The sequence below is a fragment of the Xenopus tropicalis genome, chromosome 10 (assembly GCF_000004195.4).
Source record: "Xenopus tropicalis strain Nigerian chromosome 10, UCB_Xtro_10.0, whole genome shotgun sequence".
NCBI classification, from domain to species: domain Eukaryota; kingdom Metazoa; phylum Chordata; class Amphibia; order Anura; family Pipidae; genus Xenopus; species Xenopus tropicalis.
In genome coordinates this window covers 37,850,703-37,870,007 of record NC_030686.2, presented here as the reverse complement: position 1 = coordinate 37,870,007, position 19,305 = coordinate 37,850,703, and the positions used below count along the sequence as shown (strand labels likewise).

The window sequence follows — 19,305 nt, the reverse complement described above, 5'->3', positions numbered from 1 at the left end:
TTAATCATTCAGTGCCCCAGTGGAGCTTACAATCTAAGGTCCCTATCACATTCCCATCAGTCCCTGCCCCAGTGAGCTTACAATCTAAGGTCCCTATCCCATTCCCATCAGTCCCTGCCCCAGTGGAGCTTACAATCTAAGGTCCCTATCACATTCCCATCAGTCCCTGCCCCAGTGAGCTTACAATCTAAGGTCCCTATCACATTCCCATCAGTCCCTGCCCCAGTGGAGCTTACAATCTAAGGTCCCTATCACATTCCCATCAGTCCCTGCCCCAGTGGAGTTTACAATCTAAGGTCCCTATCCCATTCCCATCAGTCCCTGCCCCAGTGGAGCTTACAATCTAAGGTCCCTATCACATTCCCATCAGTCCCTGCCCCAGTGAGCTTACAATCTAAGGTCCCTATCATATTCCCATCAGTCCCTGCCCCAGTGGAGCTTACAATCTAAGGTCCCTATCCCATTCCCATCAGTCCCTGCCCCAGTGGAGCTTACAATCTAAGGTTCCTATCCCATTCCCATCAGCCCCTGCCCCAGTGGAGCTTACAATCTAAGGTCCCTATCACATTCCCATCAGTCCCTGCCCCAGTGGAGCTTACAATCTAAGGTCCCTATCACATTCCCATCAGTCCCTGCCCCAGTGGAGCTTACAATCTAATGTCCCTATTAAATTCACACACTAGGGCAGTATTATCAGCAGAAACCCAAAGTATGCCTGCTGCACTCAGGTTGCATTTGAACTTAGTGGCTTAGTGGTTAGACTTTTAGAACTGGGGTCCTGTTACCCATAATGTGTAATAGTATTGACTCAATGTTGGATGAGTGATGTGACTCAAAAGGAACCTTGGACAACAGTTTTGGTCTGGATGGAACAAGGTCTACTTTCCCACTAAATAAAATAAATTGTTATGGGGCAGGTGGATACCCAAGCCGAGTGGCTTATTCAGTAACCAGGTATATATTAAAAAAAAACCCTGAGTGTAGAACCAGATACAGGAAGCTGCAACAAAAATCATTAATGTTTTTGAATTGGGGCAATATTCAGACCAGCCACAAGCTTTGCAGCTTGGGAATCCCTATAGAGGTTACTGCACACTTGTCTAATGGCAATAATAGAGTGTGTAGGTGTCATTAGTCAGGTTCCCAAGTCCATTGAGCAGTTTCTATGAAAGTAAACTGTGGACTTGGAGCACAGGTCAGGCCCGGAAGTATAAAGCAGAGCCTCGGTGACATTATGCAAGTTGAGAAGCAGGGGAGGAGCTTGGGAGTAGAAGACTTACCAATGAAAAACATTATTCAGTATGAGTAAAATAGAAGTCCGTATTCTCCACCTATATTAACCACAATCCTTGCAAACCTGTAGCAGAAGGACACGGTGCCAACTCATAGACCCATGGTCTCCTCTCACCGCCAGCTTCTGCCATAGCCAAACCATTTCCCGTACTGACTGTCAGTTCTCCCTGACAGCACTCACACTGACAGGCACGCCATAGCCATATACCTGCAGAGCCAATGATAAGATCCAAGTCATAAATCTAATATCTCTAACTCTTGCAATGCTGAAATCTCTCTGATTGGGGTCATAAAACAGTGCAAGGAAATTTGCCTAAAAGCCACGTGCAGATATGGAACAATCACTTGCCACATAGCAGCCCTGATTGGCACTTCCACGGGTTCCATGCCGGGACGGAGGGGCGGGATCCCAGTCTGCCTATTCCCCAGCAACCGAAAGCTATAACAATTGCATTAAAGATTTCACATTAAATATTTCAGGGAAACTGATAAAAAGCAACGAGTGAGCACGGGAATATCCCAGTCACACAAGGAACACCTACCTGACTCACCCCTTCCCACTAAAAGTTATACATTTACCTTTATCTTGTAAAATCATATTGTAAAATCATGGGCTGTACCTTTATGTCATGTCCAAGATTTAAAGAAATCAAATAAACAATTATATTTCTGGTAAAAGGAAAAGTCTTCAGTGCTTTATGGGGAGGGGGGGTAGAGGTTTGTTGTGTAGCACAATGGGAATATAGACACTGTACTATACGTTACACACAGTGCATGGGAGCCTGTATATGTAGGTCCGGGGCCACCCTAGATACTGGACTTCAGCCTACACCTGCGGTACATGCACATAGCACTAAATGAACATCAGGCATCAAGATGGAGGTGGTTTATGTGTGTTTTTTTAGCACCCGTGGGTCACAACCCTAAGGGCTCTGGCACATGGGGAGATTAGTCGCCCGCGACAAATCTCCCTGTTCGCGGGCGACTAATCTCCCTGAGTTGCTATCAGTTGAAAATGTAAGTCGCCAGTGGGATGGCACATGCGGCGGCGTGATTTCGGCAATTACAATTACAATTTTCGGTGATTTTCGCCGAAAATTCCTCACGAGGCAACTTCGGCGATTTGCCGAAATCGCCTGTGCAGCGTGTGCCATCCCACCGGCGACTTACATTTTTGCCGGTGGGATGGCAATTCGGGGAGATTAGTCGCCCGCGAACAGGGAGTTTTGTCGCGGGCGACTCCCCGTGTGCCAGAGCCCTAAAGCTGCTGCTTTAGTGTAATGACCCACGGGTGCCACAGGCATGGTTCCTTGGGTAAATACAGCCCTGATTACATGTCTGCAAATCCCCAAATACTCCAAACTATTCTCAAGGATTCAATTATACCAGAAGCTGTAATCCAGCAAGAACAGGGTTGAATTCTTACAGTAAGGGCAATGGCAGACGGGGAGATAAGTCGCCCCCCCCCCCGACAAATCTTCATTGCTGCGGGCGACTATTCCTCCCTGCAGTGCCATCCAACCGGCAAGAATGTAAATCCCCGGTGGGAAGGCATACGCGTTGCTATGATTTCCCGAAGTTGCCCAAAGTTTCCTCACGAGCGTAGTGACGCGTATGCCATCCCACCGGCGATTAGTTGCCTGTGGCAATGAAGATTTGTCGTGGGGCGACTAATCTCCCCATGTGGCAGCGCCCTAAAAGCCAGGAAATCCCCTGCCATAGACAATACTGAGAATTGGCTCTGCTAAAACACAGTAGAGACAATTATCAGTAAATGATCAGCATTGTCTATTTCTGTAGCCGTGACAAGTAGCTGCTACTAGTAGCTCTGTGTGTCTCCAGCCTTAGGGCTCTGGCACACGGGGAGATTAGTCGCCGCGACAAATCTCCCTTGTCGCGGACAACTAATCTCCCTAATCTCTAGAGTAGGCCCCGGCGGGTATGGCATACGCAGTGCCGCGATTTCGGGGAAGTTTCCTCTCAAGGCAACTTCCGTGATTTTGGAGAAATCACCAGTGGGATGGCATTTCGGGGAGATAATAATAGTAATACTAATCTCCTCATGTGCCACAGTCCTTAATCTGGCTTGTCGTCCTGCAGTTGTAGCTGTTGAGCAACCAAAACGCAGAATTTCCTCCTTTTCCATGTTTAATTACAGTGCAATATTGGGTAGCCGGCAGTCATGTCCCTACGCTACATAACAGCAAGATGGCCGCTGTAGTGCTGGGTGACTCCCATTGGTGAATAACATCTGTAATTAAGTTTTTATGCCGTGTGTTAGGGATTAAAGGGGTGGGGTACGGGTGCTGATTGTACTGAGAGCAACAAACCAACCCAATTCATAGTTCCGAACTTGTGAATCTCTACTGATGTCCCCGCGCAGTCCCACGCCCCCCGGGAGTGTTTGTATCCCAGTCCCAGTATAATGTGCAACCCGGGTCAGTATCAGAACAGGTGTCGGCAGTATGAAACCCTAAGGCAAACATCCAGGTAGGCACAGTACCAGCAAACTCTGAAAGCCCATCCGGGGCAAAACCAAGAACTCAGGATGGAGGTCAGTAATAACAGAGCACCCAGGAACAAGCAAACCTGACCGACATAAACGAGGGAGGAATGTGGGCAATGGGGATGGGTTGGGTGCCGGTATAATAACTGCACAGCAAATAAATGATATTATTCAGGGGAACTGGTTTCTCTATTTACTTTGGCTTTATTATTCCCGAACCTCCATGGTTCTGTCTACAGTATTGGCCTTGACTGCGGAGACATTATCTCTACTCTGGTTGGCACAAGATTTCTAATTGCCTCACATTAGCCTCCTGCTTTGTTTTAATAAGTAGAGAGAGAGAGAATGGCATGCCTTGACTAGCTAGCCCCATGGTTTTAAATTGTATTTTTTATAACTGGAACAGCCCCAAAAGTTTGATCATAGCCTGAACTTAGAGATACCATAAAACTATGGCAGCATAAGGATTCCCCTGTACTAAGCACAATTCAGCAGGAACAGCCCCCTAAGTTTGCTCATAGCCTGTACAGAGAGATACCATAAAACTATGGCAGCATAGGGATTCCCCTGTACTAAGCCCAATTCAGCAGGAACAGCCCCTAAGTTTGCTCATAGCCTGTACAGAGAGATACCATAAAACTATGGCAGCATAGGGATTCCCCTGTACTAAGCACAATTCAGCAGGAACAGCCCCCTAAGTTTGATCATAGCCTGTACAGAGAGATACCATAAAACTATGGCAGCATAGGGATTCCCCTGTACTAAGCCCAATTCAGCAGGAACAGCCCCTAAGTTTGCTCATAGCCTGTACAGAGAGATACCATAAAACTATGGCAGCATAGGGATTCCCCTGTACTAAGCACAATTCAGCAGGAACAGCCCCCTAAGTTTGCTCATAGCCTGTACAGAGAGATACTATAAAACTATGGCAGCATAGGGATTCCCCTGTACTAAGCACAATTCAGCAGGAACAGCCCCCTAAGTTTGCCCATAGCCTGTACAGAGAGATACTATAAAACTATGGCAGCATAGGGATTCCCCTGTACTAAGCACAATTCATCAGGAACAGCCCCCTAAGTTTGCTCATAGCCTGTCCCAAGAGTTACCTTAAATCTATGTCAGCATTAGAATTCCATTGTACAATCACAATTCTGCCAAAACAGAGGGTATATTGCTCCTTAGCATTCATTCAGTGTTGCTTGCTTAATAGCAGCCAGTAAAATTTATAATATTTCCTGCTCCCCTGGGGATTCTCTGTGTTCCTATGGTCTAAGATCATTTTACTGTATTCTTTAATTTTATGATCTTACCCTTTGTCCCTATAAAGTTGTTAGGCTTCTCTAACTATATTGGCCTTCTCAGACGATGCCTAAACACATTTGGGCAGCATTTTTAGAATTACTGTGTCCTTATAACAGCCCCCAAGGTTTATTTTCAGCAGTAGCCGGTGGGAATAATCACAGGAATGCCATCATTAATGTAAGTGGGAGAATGCCTTCCCGGCGACAAGAGCATGGCATAATGCCAGATACTGGCGCCACAATGTAGGAGAAGACCATGCAACTGAGTGGTCTGCAGATTGAATTTATGAGTTCTCCACGCTGGAGGGAGAGATTGTTTATATTGTGCAAGCTACAGTTCCAGAGCCCCCTTCACACTGCTCTCATAGCAGCAAGTCGCTCAGCGGCGCTCATTTTATTCCCTATTCTCCCATTGGGACAACCTGATTCAACAGCATTCAAACAAAAAGCAGCTTCTCCTCTTTAAGATATGAATAGACCCCGACGCGTTTCTGTAGTTCTTCCTTATGCTCGGAATGGAATCTGAGTAAACACTGAAAAGGTGCCAGTTCTGAACGCGAGAGCATTCACCGTAACCCTCCTCCCGTCTCCGAGAGGCGCAATGGAGATGGATGACTTTTTCGGGAGACCTGGGAGTTTCAACCTCAGCTCCAAATGCCTGATAAACAAAGACTTCACGTTTCGATACTTGTCGGTCGTTTACGTTGGCGTGTTTCTGATTGGATTTCTTGGCAACGTTTTTGGCTTGTGGAACTCCTTTCTCAACTGGAAGAAATGGACTTGTCTAAATATCTTCGTGCTGAACCTTGGCGTCGCCGACCTCCTCTACATCATCACTCTTCCATTTTTCGTGTCTTATTACGGCAACAAAGGAGTGTGGATGTTTGGCTATGAATTTTGCCGCTTGGCTCGCTGTCTTTTCCACGTCAACATGTACGCCAGCATCAACTTTCTAACCTGTATTAGTGTCCAACGCTACTTGGGCATTGTCCATCCAATGAAAACCATAGGACGATTTAAGAATTTGCGCCACTCGCTGTACATCAGTATCCTGCTGTGGGTTTGGGTGATTATTCAGACTTTACCAAACCTTCTGTTTACAAACACGGATAAGAACGACACTTACTGCTATGATTCCGTCATTGATGAGCATCTATCGGCCTACACACCCTACTCCATGATTATCACCATCACCGGATTCTTCATACCTTTCACCATCATTGTGGTGTGCTACACCCGCATTCTTTTGGTCTTGAAAAATAATAAAAGCGTGAATCCGAATGTGAAAAGGAAAAGTATAAAGCTAGTCCTGATTGTTTTGATTTTGTTTTTCCTTTGTTTTTTCCCCTATTACAGCTTCCGGAACTTTAATTTGTTCTCCAGAACGTGGCAACTACAAGGAACGTGCACAAAGGCTCTGGAGAACCTCTACATCGCCTATCAAATCACTAGAGGTTTGGCTTCCCTCAACAGCGCCATTAACCCTCTGCTTTACTTAGTGACCAACGAGAACTTTGTTTCACAGTTTCAGAAGATAAAGAACAAAGCCTGCCTATCAAGACAGTAGACTTTAATCTGAAGGAGTTAGAATAAGTATCAGAAGAACTTTAATGGGGTAGTACACCTTTAAATGAACTTTTAGTATGATGAAGATAATGATATGCTGAAAACAAACAAATCACTAAAAATGTACAGTATGTATTTAGTTATTAGCAGCATGTACCCCAAATGTACCCCTTCATACCAGCACTTACAGTTATACAGAGAAAGGAGAGGTGGGAATTATAGTTATGGAACCTATTACAAGTATGGGACTCCAAATAAGGGGTAATTATATCTTAGTTGGGATCAAGTACAGGTACTGTTTTATTATTACAGACAAAAGGGAATCATTTAACCATGAAATAAACCCAATAGGGCTGTTCTGCCCCCAATAAGGGGTAATTATATCTTAGTTGGGATCAAGTACAGGTACTGTTTTATTATTACAGAGAAAAGGGAATCATTTAACCATTAAATAAACCCAATAGGGCTGTTCTGCCCCCAATAAGGGGTAATTATATCTTAGTTGGGATCAAGTACAGGTACTGTTTTATTATTACAGAGAAAAGGGAATCATTTAACCATTAAATAAACCCAATAGGGCTGTTCTGCCCCCAATAAGGGGTAATTATATCTTATTTGGGATCAAGTACAGGTACTGTTTTATTATTACAGAGAAAAGGGAATCATTTAACCATTAAATAAACCCAATAGGGCTGTTCTGCCCCCAATAAGGGGTAATTATATCTTATTTGGGATCAAGTACAGGTACTGTTTTATTATTACAGAGAAAAGGGAATCATTTAACCATTAAATAAACCCAATAGGGCTGTTCTGCCCCAATAAGGGGTAATTATATCTTATTTGGGATCAAGTACAGGTACTGTTTTATTATTACAGAGAAAAGGGAATCATTTAACCATTAAATAAACCCAATAGGGCTGTTCTGCCCCCAATAAGGGGTAATTATATCTTATTTGGGATCAAGTACAGGTACTGTTTTATTATTACAGAGAAAAGGGAATCATTTAACCATTAAATAAACCCAATAGGGCTGTTCTGCCCCCAATAAGGGGTAATTATATCTTATTTGGGATCAAGTACAGGTACTGTTTTATTATTACAGAGAAAAGGGAATCATTTAACCATTAAATAAACCCAATAGGACTGTTCTGCCTCCAATAAGGGGTAATTATATCTTAGTTGGGATCAAGTACAGGTACTGTTTTATTATTACAGAGAAAAGGGAATCATTTAACCATTAAATAAACCCAATAGGACTGTTCTGCCTCCAATAAGGGGTAATTATATCTTATTTGGGATCAAGTACAGGTACTGTTTTATTATTACAGAGAAAAGGGAATCATTTAACCATTAAATAAACCCAATAGGACTGTTCTGCCTCCAATAAGGGGTAATTATATCTTAGTTGGGATCAAGTACAGGTACTGTTTTATTATTACAGAGAAAAGGGAATCATTTAACCATTAAATAAACCCAATAGGGCTGTTCTGCCCCAATAAGGGGTAATTATATCTTAGTTGGGATCAAGTACAGGTACTGTTTTATTATTACAGAGAAAAGGGACATTTTTTAACAATTTTTTAACAATTAGAATTATTTGCTTCGAGAACATTCTGGGTAATGGATTTCCAGATTCCTTTAGAATGCATAAGACAATGTGAAAATACAGTCAAAATTTCCCTTAATTCACAGAATTAAGGAACAATAGTGAGCTTGTGACAAGCATATGATCCTCTTACAGCTTTTCAGTATCTCTGACAATGGCCTTTCCCCCATTTTGTTGCACTAAACACATCATTTTTGCGCAAACTTACTTGTTATTCTTCGAAAAGTTTTTTTGGAGAAAAAGTGAAAATCTATTCCGAGACTTTCCCTTAAGGTGCCCAAACACTGACCGATTCTAGCTGCCGAAATGGGTCCTTTAGACCTTATCTGCCCGTGTAGGGGCACTAACAATGGGCCCGCCCAACCAATATCTGGCCACATCTCAACTGGGCAGGTTAGATTTTTCCGTTGTTGGGCGCCTATAACCGTCGTTCTAACCGAATTAGCCCGATAACGCCCACCCGTAGGTGGGGATATCGGGAGATAATCCACTCGCTTGGCGACCTCGCCAAAGAGCGGATCTTACCGTATATGGCCACCTTTAGACAGATGCCCATTACTGTGAGCTTGAAAATGTCTACAACTTTAAGTGATATTTGTATGTAATGCTTAAAAATACATATAATGTTCTTTATACCAGCAGTAAAACACTGGGAAAAATAAATGACAAAATGCACAAAAATTCATATTGATGTAATATGACTCCAATATTCTTACATTGGAATAAAATTATTTGCATTTGCAGAAATGTGACATAACACGGAACAATACTAAGGACCGAGCTACAGACACACACGTTGGCGAGCCTATGCCCTAGCTAGGAAGCCTTTTAATCAGGAGGGGTTTTGAATGTATTTATCCATAGTATTTGTGTTCAAGGAAGGTTAAAACTGTACAGCACTTACACGGATAGTGTGCTTTTACTTTTTTTAAGTACAACACAATGTGGATTTGGGAAACCAGTACATCGTTGTCATTGGTGTGTGCACAACATTAAAGACTGATTTTTGTTTGGAAATGTTTTAACCTTATTTTTTTATATCTCACCAGTCTGGATAGGGGTTGCAAGGCTAGACCTACCTGCATCCAATCAGAGGGCTGGCGTAGACCAACCTGTAGCCAATCATGATGCCCATAGGGCAAAACCAAATCCTGAAGCCTATCAGAGTGTTTACAAGGCTCTCAACTTATCACCTTGTGAACATTCTTGGCCTACCAAGCTGTAACCAATCACAGCCTTGAATACCAACATGCAGCCAAAATGAGAACATTTATTGAGCAAGATCCAATGAAAATATATAAAAATTCACAATTTTAGAAAAAACTTGATTCCGTAACCAAGATACTTACCATCTCCCTTTTCACTTTGTAGTAGCCTGTTCAATGCTCATTGCTTATCGGTTGCCACTAGCAACTGCATCTCTGCAATTTTGCACCTATAATAGAAAGAGATACAGAGGCTCAGTTACTGTTTACAGAAAGTCAGCAGAGCAGGGTGCCGGCCTGGGATTTTCAGCATGATGCATTTCGCTCACTGCGATACACTAAATGCCTTCTTGGGTTAAGCAAGATCTCAGTGGAGAGAAGAGTTTCCATTGTGTTGATATATGAAATCCCCCCTAATCCAGGGAATAAATCAGTGGGCCTTAACATTGGAGAAAGAAACAAGAGCCTCAATGTGTGCCTTAATAGAAAAGCTGGAGCCTGCAGCATGGAGTATCTACTGCACATTGGCTAAGGGCTTAAGGGTGGCCCCAGATGGTAGGACCAGGCCCCCGATCAGTACAACAAGGCCACTGGCACAGCTAAAAAAAAAAAAAACAATGTATCATACAAGGTAAAAATCACTGAACTTCCCATACACAAAAAGTTATGATCTTTGGCAAAATCACATAACAATTTGGGGTCCAACAAGTTTAATCTGATTGTTTGGGCACCGGGTCAACTATCAGTTCACAATAGGGGCCTATACACAGGAGAAGGCCCAATCAAAGGGCAGATATCGGATGGGATTTTTAAACCTTCCTAAATGATATCCGTTAGATCTCTAACCAGGTATAATGTTTACACTATACACAGTGCCGAACAGCATGGCTGAGTTACTTGCAGCAGGAAAATGTGTGGTGGGTTAGGGTGAAGACACAGCAACTAGTAGCAGCTACTAAATGCCAGAAAATCCCCTGCCATAGACAATACTGAGAATTGCCTCTGCTAAAACACACGTAGAGACTGTTATCAGTAAATGATCAGCATTGTCTATTTTAGTAGCTGCTACTAGTAGCTCTGTGTGTCTTCACCCTTAAGTATCTCAATTAAAAGAAACTCAAACTGTTAGGTTTCTAAGTAAAGAATAAATGTTATCACATCTAGGTTGGTCCATGTCCCATGGAAACGGGGCACAGTATCCAGGAACACTGGGCTGCACAGCAGAGAAACCAGAGGCAAAGCTGGAATACACGCCCCTGTGTCTATTTACCCACTGTGGGACCAGGCCAAGTAGCAAACCGTGCCTACTGTTATCTGGCTCCTTAACTCGCCCATTGGCACTGCACCATACTGCTCTGTCTTTATTCCACCCGACACTTACAGCTCATATTATGTTTAGGTTCCATCTCCAGGGCAGCCATTACTGTAGGTGGTAATGCCCCCTAGGAAGAGACTTTAATGAGTTCCAACCATAAAATACATGTGAACAATATATAAGTATCATTTTGGGGCTGTTATGTTTTCCTTTGGAGAGTACAATAGTAAGGTAACTATGTCAAGTACAGGTATAGGACCCATTATCCAGAATGCTCGGGACAAAGGGTATTCCGGATAAGGGGTCTTTCTGTAATTTGGATCTCCATACCTTAAGTCTACTAAAAAATCAATAAAACATTAATTAAACCCAATAGGATTGTTTTGCATCCAATAAGGATTAATTATATCTTAGTTGGGATCAATTACAGGTCCTGTTTTATTATTACCGAGAAAAGGGAATCATTTAACCATTAAATAAACCCAATAGGGCTGTTCTGCCCCCAATAAGGGGTAATTATATCTTAGTTGGGATCAAGTACAGGTACTGTTTTATTATTACAGAGAAAAGGGAATCATTTAACCATTAAATAAACCCAATAGGGCTGTTCTGCCCCCAATAAGGGGTAATTATATCTTAGTTGGGATCAAGTACAGGTACTGTTTTATTATTACAGAGAAAAGGGGATCATTTAACCATTAAATAAACCCAATAGGGCTGTTCTGCCCCAATAAGGGGTAATTATATCTTAGTTGGGATCAAGTACAGGTACTGTTTTATTATTACAGAGAAAAGGGAATCATTTAACCATTAAATAAACCCAATAGGGCTGTTCTGCCCCCAATAAGGGGTAATTATATCTTAGTTGGGATCAAGTACAGGTACTGTTTTATTATTACAGAGAAAAGGGAATCATTTAACCATTAAATAAACCCAATAGGGCTGTTCTGCCCCCAATAAGGGGTAATTATATCTTAGTTGGGATCAAGTACAGGTACTGTTTTATTATTACAGAGAAAAGGGAATCATTTAACCATTAAATAAACCCAATAGGGCTGTTCTGCCCCAATAAGGATTAATTATATCTTAGTTGGGATCAAGTACAGGTACTGTTTTATTATTACAGAGAAAAGGGGATCATTTAACCATTAAATAAACCCAATAGGGCTGTTCTGCCCCAATAAGGGGTAATTATATCTTAGTTGGGATAAATTACAAGGTACTGTTTTATTATTACAGAGAAAAAGGGAATCTGTTTTAAAATTCTGAATTATTTGATTAAAATGGAGTCTATGGGAGACGGGCTTTCCGTAATTCGGAGCTTTTTGGATAATGGGATTCTGGATAAGGGATTCCGTACCTGTACCTAGAAAATTAAATCCAAGCACAGAGTTGTTTGAAAGGTAAACTTGGCCTTTAGGAGGATACTGTATTTTACAGTGAGAGACTGTCGAGTCCTCATCAGCCTAATCCAGTTTATTGATAAGTGGGAGGCCATTTATTGACAAGCTCTCCTGGATACAAGTTCTAGAGCAGTGGTTCTCAACCTTCCTAATGCCGCGACCCTTTAATACAGTTCCTCATGTTGTGGTGACCCCCAACCATAAAATTATCCCTAAGACCATCAGAAATGTGTTTTCCGATGGTCTTAGGTGACCCCTGTGAAAGGGCCGTACACCCCCAAAGGGGTCCCAACCCACAGGTGGAGAACCGCTGTTCTAGAGCATTAGAAAAAAAGGTCCCCTTTGCTGGGTCTAACAACCGGTGGCAACCATAAGAAGAGTGTATTTATCAAATTTACAGATTACATACAAATAGTAACTATTACAAAAGAGAGAAAAGCCCTGCTCCAATCTAAAAGGAGACTCTAAAATAGATTATATGAAGGAGATAGAGGCATAAAACATTATACAGTTACAATTGTACTGCCACATCTGTGGTTATTATACAGACGTTCTATTATCTGCGGTAATTATAATGGCACATCTCGGGTTAACATGCTCGTTGTCCATTGGCTGTAGTAATGATACTGGCACGTCTGGGGTTAAAATGCCTGTTATCTATTTTACTTAGTGATTATACTGGCACGTCTGGGGTCAAAGGAGAGTGAAAGGTAAAAACTAAGTAAGTTTTATCAGAAAGGTCATGGCTGGTAATGTAAATACAGCCATAAACACTCACAGAACTGCTGCTCCTCTTTATTCTGTAAACATGATCTTCAGTGTCAGACTTTCTTCTCTCAGAAATATCCTGCTTAGTTTGCTACTCTCTACCCCTCCCATCTCTGCTTTTCCCCCCCTCCCCTTTCTGCTACCAGCGGCCAGAGCTGCAACATGGAGGTTTTGGTGGCCGTACATGGTAAGATTTCGCCCAACGAAGGGATCTTCTCTCTAAATGCCCACCTAAGGTGGCCAATACGGGGCTAATTTGATCGTTTGGCCCTAGGGCCAAAATATCGAATTACAAAGGCATGCATAGGCGCAGTTGGACCGAGGGCCGCATCAATGAACCAATGCGGTACCTGATTCGACGAAAACTTGCCCGATTGAGATCTGGCCAATTTTAGGCATTGTTGGGTAGGCCCATTAGGGGGACCCCATACACGGGCAGATAAGCTGCCAAATTGGTCTGAAGGACCCAAATCAGCAGCTGAAATCTTCCCGTGTATGGCCACCTTTAATGAGACCAAGCTAAAATGGTAGCTGCTATCTTAAACAAACAGAGGGAGCTTCAATGGCTGCTTACATAGGTATGGTAAAGCACTCTGCAGAATAAATATAGCATTCTAGCTTGCACTATTGTCACTAATATGTTGCCAATAAAATTCCTTTCCTAACAGGCTCATTATCTAGTTTTTGTAGTAATTACACTGGCATGCCAGGAGTTAATATGCTCATTCTTTATTTTTTTTTTTTGTAGTAATTATACTGGCATGTCTGGGGTTAATATGATTGTTCTCTATTTTCCGTAGTAAATATACTGGTCCATCTTCGGTATGTCTGGGGTGTGGCATTTAGTGGTGTGTTCACAAAGTGCACATGGCCAAAGTGCATGGGCTCTGCCAATAAATTGATTTCCTACACACTTGGCACCTAGTTATAGTATACAGGCTCAGTCTAGAAAAACGGGTTGTTTTTTGACATTGCCCCCCCCCCCCCTGGAAAATATTCTGTGGATGCCTTGGCGTATGTCCCCATTTGAGTCACTGCCAATTTCTGCCAACTCTCTCTATTTATGGCAGGGCCATCTATCCAGAGAAAGTCATATTGGGGTTCCCACGCCCCAAGGTGCAGGATAATACAACCCAGTTTCTAAGGTAGAGATAGAGTCCAAATGGTACCAGCAAGTCAGGCTAACCCAGTGTATAAATGGCTGAGTAGGAGTAATGGGTTCCTAATAATACTGACCCTAGTGTGTGAATGTATATGGCTCTTGGATTGTAAGCTCCACTGGGACAGGGACTGATGGGAATGGGATAGGGACCTTAGATTGTAAGCTCCACTGGGACAGGGACTGATGGAAATGGGATAGGGACCTTAGATTGTAAGCTCCACTGGGGCAGGGACTGATGGGAATGTGATAGGGACCTTAGATTGTAAGCTCCACTGGGGCAGGGACTGATGGGAATGTGATAGGGACCTTAGGCTGTAAGCTCCACTGGGGCAGGGACTGATGGGAATGTGATAGGGACCTTAGATTGTAAGCTCCACTGGGGCAGGGACTGATGGGAATGTGATAGGGACCTTAGATTGTAAGCTCCACTGGGACAGGGGCTGATGGGAATGTGATAGGGACCTTAGATTGTAAGCTCCACTGGGACAGGGACTGATGGGAATGGGATAGGGACCTTAGATTGTAAGCTCCACTGGGACAGGGACTGATGGGAATGGGATAGGGACCTTAGATTGTAAGCTCCACTGGGGCAGGGGCTGATGGGAATGTGATAGGGACCTTAGATTGTAAGCTCCACTGGGGCAGGGACTGATGGGAATGTGATAGGGACCTTAGATTGTAAGCTCCACTGGGACAAGGACTGATGGGAATGGGATAGGGACCTTAGATTGTAAGCTCCACTGGGGCAGGGACTGATGGGAATGGGATAGGGACCTTAGATTGTAAGCTCCACTGGGGCAGGGACTGATGGGAATGGGATAGGGACCTTAGATTGTAAGCTCCACTGGGGCAGGGACTGATGGGAATGGGATAGGGACCTTAGATTGTAAACTCCACTGGGGCAGGGACTGATGGGAATGGGATAGGGACCTTAGATTGTAAGCTCCACTGGGGCAGGGACTGATGGGAATGGGATAGGGACCTTAGATTGTAAGCTCCACTGGGGCAGGGACTGATGGGAATGTGATAGGGACCTTAGATTGTAAGCTCCACTGGGGCAAGGAATGTTGTATAAAGTGCTGTGGAATATGTGGGTGCTATAAAATGAAAGGATAATAATTAGACAGCTTTTGTCCCTCTATCATTAGGTTGGAAATTTAGTATTTTTTTTTTCCTCTTTTCAATGTTTTGCCCCGGTCATAACTGTGCTATGTTAGTGTGCAGGTCTGTTGGCCGCGCTGCCCGGTGTATGTGGCGCTGCCTGTGACGTGCGGGAGGTTTCCTGTCTGGCCCCCCAGTATGTAACAATATATTCCCTGTGTTATTTTCAGCTCTCTCTATTTATAGGCTGACTCTTGCTTTTGTACTAAGGAAATCTTTTATAGAAGCACCTAAAATACTGAAAATATTTGTACAACTGTCAAAACGATCTGGGGTAAATATATGCGATACATGTCCGGTCGGACCGAAAAAATAAATAAATTCTCTAGATATGGACCCTGGGGCCCTATTTATAATCTGCCGGATATGGAAACGTTTCTAACCTCTATTTATAAAACAGTTAAGATATAAATATAACACATTTATTTCCACTGGGATTTTCTTCCTATTGAAGAACATTAACATTCTTTTAGATCCACGTTTGGATAAGATTTCAAACCAAGTTAAAAAGAATACATGACAGTTATCTATAATAATTGTAAATATATTGAGATGGATTTGCTAGGGAAGTGTCAGGGTTTCAGTCGTATTTAGGGGGAATGTAAACTATTGCCCATTTGCACCCCTAGTTCTCTAAGGGTGAAGACACACAGAGCTACTAGTAGCAGCTACTTGTCGTGGCTACTAACATAGACAATGCTGATCATTTACTGATACTGTGTGTTTTAGCAGAGGCAATTCTCAGTAATGTCTATGGCAGGGGATTTTCTGGCATTTAGTAGCCATGACAAGTAGTTGCTACCAAGTAGCTCTGTGTGTCTTCACCCTAAAACAGGCAGTCTTTACTTGTGGATATTGGGCCATGATCCAACACCAGAATGGCAGTGCTGTTTAGATGTTTGGTGCTGGATAAAGCTTGTCAGTGGCTCCAGTGCCGAAGCCAAGAAGAAAGAGCTGGGGGACAGGTGAACGGTTTCTTTGGCAGATTATACATGTAGCCCACTTTTGCAAGATTCTGTGGCACTACCCGTTGGAGCACTATACTTTGGCGCTACAGGAGTCCTGAGCCCCCGCTTACTATGGGGGTTTACAGGGATTCCTCCCTTTAATGGCGTGCCTCCACCCAGGGATGGTGTTGTGGAACTGTTATCCACCCCCTGGGAAACGAACAGGATGCTATGCCCCTCTTGGGACCCACGTACTCTTGGAGTTATTCCTTACCAGCGTAGTAGTGGTCCTCTGGGCTAGATAGATAATCCGACACAGTTGTATATGTGAAATAGATGCAAAGGTTTATTCCAGGCAGACACCTCTCCAGGAGTGGCATATCATTTATACACATGGCAGGGCATATCTCCTTACTTCTCATTGAGAACCTTTTCCTGTTGGTACTACCTCACGGTCATATCAGATGTGCTCCCCTCTAGGTGCTCTCCCCGGTACTATTGGCAAGACACTCCCTTATGGAGTTCTCCCAGTACTCACGCTAGGACGTTACACCACAGGGACTCACTCCGGTACTCTCGTATGGCACCCTCAGATCCGGCCTCCTGGACTAGCGATGACATGTTCCACCTACCTAGCCACTTAATGCCCTATGCTCCAGCAGATGTAATGCTGGGGGGTCTTAACCCCACTACCACTCCTGGAGGGGTAATATCCGCCCATTCTACCTTGGTGTCCTACATGACACTCCTAGAATGTCCTATTACTTGAACTGTCTATCTAGTTACTGTGCCTGGGAAGCTCCTATATCCAGAAGTTATCCCAGCCTAAAAATGCCACTGTAGTGTTAACCCATCAGGAACTCTCCTGTACCCTTATGGGCCAATCAGACACTGAATCCACAGTATATATATAATCACCTAAAACACCAAAAACATGGTTGGAAACCCACATTGAAGGCCAAATAGAGCAAGAGTTTGTTTAATGTGCTATATATCAATTTAACTATGGCTAAATGATTATTATTATTATTTATATAGCGCCATCAATTTACACAGCGCTTTACAGAATAATGGCAGAAAAAGAAATGTTTTTAATGTATTTGTTTTGAACTAAGGGAGCCTGGTCAAAGGTTGGGCTTCCACAGGGACTTGAGATGGGTAAGTCCTAAAAAAAAAACTACTGTCCTACTTGCACTCCAAAATGTATATAGTTTTCTGGGCAATTCTCCATTCCTATACTACAGGGGTCCCCAACCTTTTTGAGAAACATTTAAATCTAAAAAAAAAATTGGGGAGCAACACAAGCATGACAAAAGTTCCTGGGGTGACCAAAAAGGCTGTAATTGGTTATTTTGTAGCCCCTATGTGGATTGGCAGCCTACAGGAGGCTCAGTTTGGCATTACCCATAGTCTTTATGCCTCCAAAACTTGCCCCCAAGTCAGGAATTCAAAAGTGAAGACCTGCTTTGAGGCCACTGAGAGCAACATCCAAGGGGTTGGGGAGCCACATGTTGCTCACGAGCTACTGGTTGGGAATCACTGGTATACTGAATGATAACCCTCATCAGTAACTGAGAGAGCCGAGTATATAGGCGCTAGCACAAAAATATTCCCAAGACAGTATGGTGGCACAGGGTTTAGCAATACAGCTGGCAGGGTCTTGGCTGGGGGATAGTTCAGTAAAGTTGATATGTTCTGCCTGTGCCAATGGGGGCTTCCCTTCATACATACAAAATAATAAAAGGGGGACAATATATTTTCCCAAGTTCTCCAGGGCCAGCGGCCTCATCTGTATACAACTCAGTGTTGGTTATGGTTCGTAGGATCAGGATCGCCGCAGAAGGAATTACATTTGTACCAGCTGTGGTGCCTAATGATCACTATATCCACCCCTCTGCAAGCAAGAACTGCAGTGTTCTCTTAGTATGTAACATAAAGTATATCAGTAGGGTGGCTAAGGCTGATGCCACATGGGGCTGATTCTGTGGAAAGAAAGCTGGCTGAGAATCAGCCCTTCATCCGGAAGCATTGCGACGCAGGCACACGTGGGCTCGGGACTGGAAAGTCCGGTGGTTTTTTGCTGATATCTGCTGTGTGTGTCTGCATCCTGGCCTAAGCCTAAAACTGTAATTAGATTAGTACTCACTAGACCCCGCCAGTCCAACCCTAGACCCCCCCAGTCCAACCCTAGACCCCCCCCAGTCCAACCCTGGATCAGTGCATACACAGACTGTTATTCATGCACCAATCAGAGAAGCGATGAGAGTGGGCTATGGGCCGGTGCCTAGGGCAACTCCAGGCCTAAATCCAGCCCTGGCTGTAGGGCACAAGAGAGTCAGTTTTGGGAAGGAGTGCAAGCTCTTTATACAAGAAGGGAGGAAAGTACCACATTGCAGGCAGCTTTCCATTGAGCAGTTGCTACAGCTCCCATCATGCACCAGCACCACCCATTTACCCATCATTCTATTTGTATGTGCCTAGGGTTGCCATCTGGCCGCAATTGTACCAGCCTGGTCGTATAAACCGATGCTTGATGCCAATGTTAATAATAGGGAGAAGGCAAAAATATAGAAAGGCCGACATTTTTTTCCCAAAGAAGGAGGAGTCCCAACTGCATCAATGGAGGCAAAACACACCTAGAGATAAGGAACAGTATAAACGCCTTGTTACAATAACCCTGTGTGTGTGGCACGGTGTAACTGAATCAGTGAAGGCAAAGCCTCTCTACATACGAGGAACAATTTATAGAAATTACTTTTTATAATGAGCCCACGATTCTGCTGGTGTGACCCCTTGGCACTGCCCCGGGCCGCTGCACCCGTATAAGGCAAGCGAGACAGCGGGCGAGAGTTCCCCGTATATAATTCATGTGAGTGTTTAAAGCTTTATGAGATTAACAGCCTGCCGAGAGCCACACACACACCGCTCTGCGGGGATCCCGGCCTGTTTCCCTCTCACATTCCTGCTCATTTCATGCTCTGCCGTCACCCACCCAGGCCTGGAAATTCATCCACAAAACCCAACAACCTCCTGAAATTCCCATAGAAATACAGAATGTTGGAGTTTGTATCT

General features: G+C 43.6%; 1 protein-coding gene across 1 annotated transcript; it reads left to right on the top strand.

The window, feature by feature from the left end:
* Positions 1–5,477: 5,477 nt before the first annotated feature.
* On the top strand, positions 5,478–6,972 carry LOC100491715 (P2Y purinoceptor 1). Its single transcript, XM_002933178.3, has one exon. The coding sequence runs from the start codon at positions 5,702–5,704 to the stop codon at positions 6,665–6,667; it is 966 nt and encodes a 321-aa protein (XP_002933224.2). The 5' UTR covers positions 5,478–5,701; the 3' UTR covers positions 6,668–6,972.
* The last annotated feature ends 12,333 nt before the right edge of the window (positions 6,973–19,305 follow it).

Excerpts from the sequence above, each read along its gene's own strand:
- LOC100491715 (XM_002933178.3), top strand. The coding sequence starts at position 5,702 with ATGGAGATGGATGACTTTTTCGGGAGACCTGGGAGTTTCAACCTCAGC.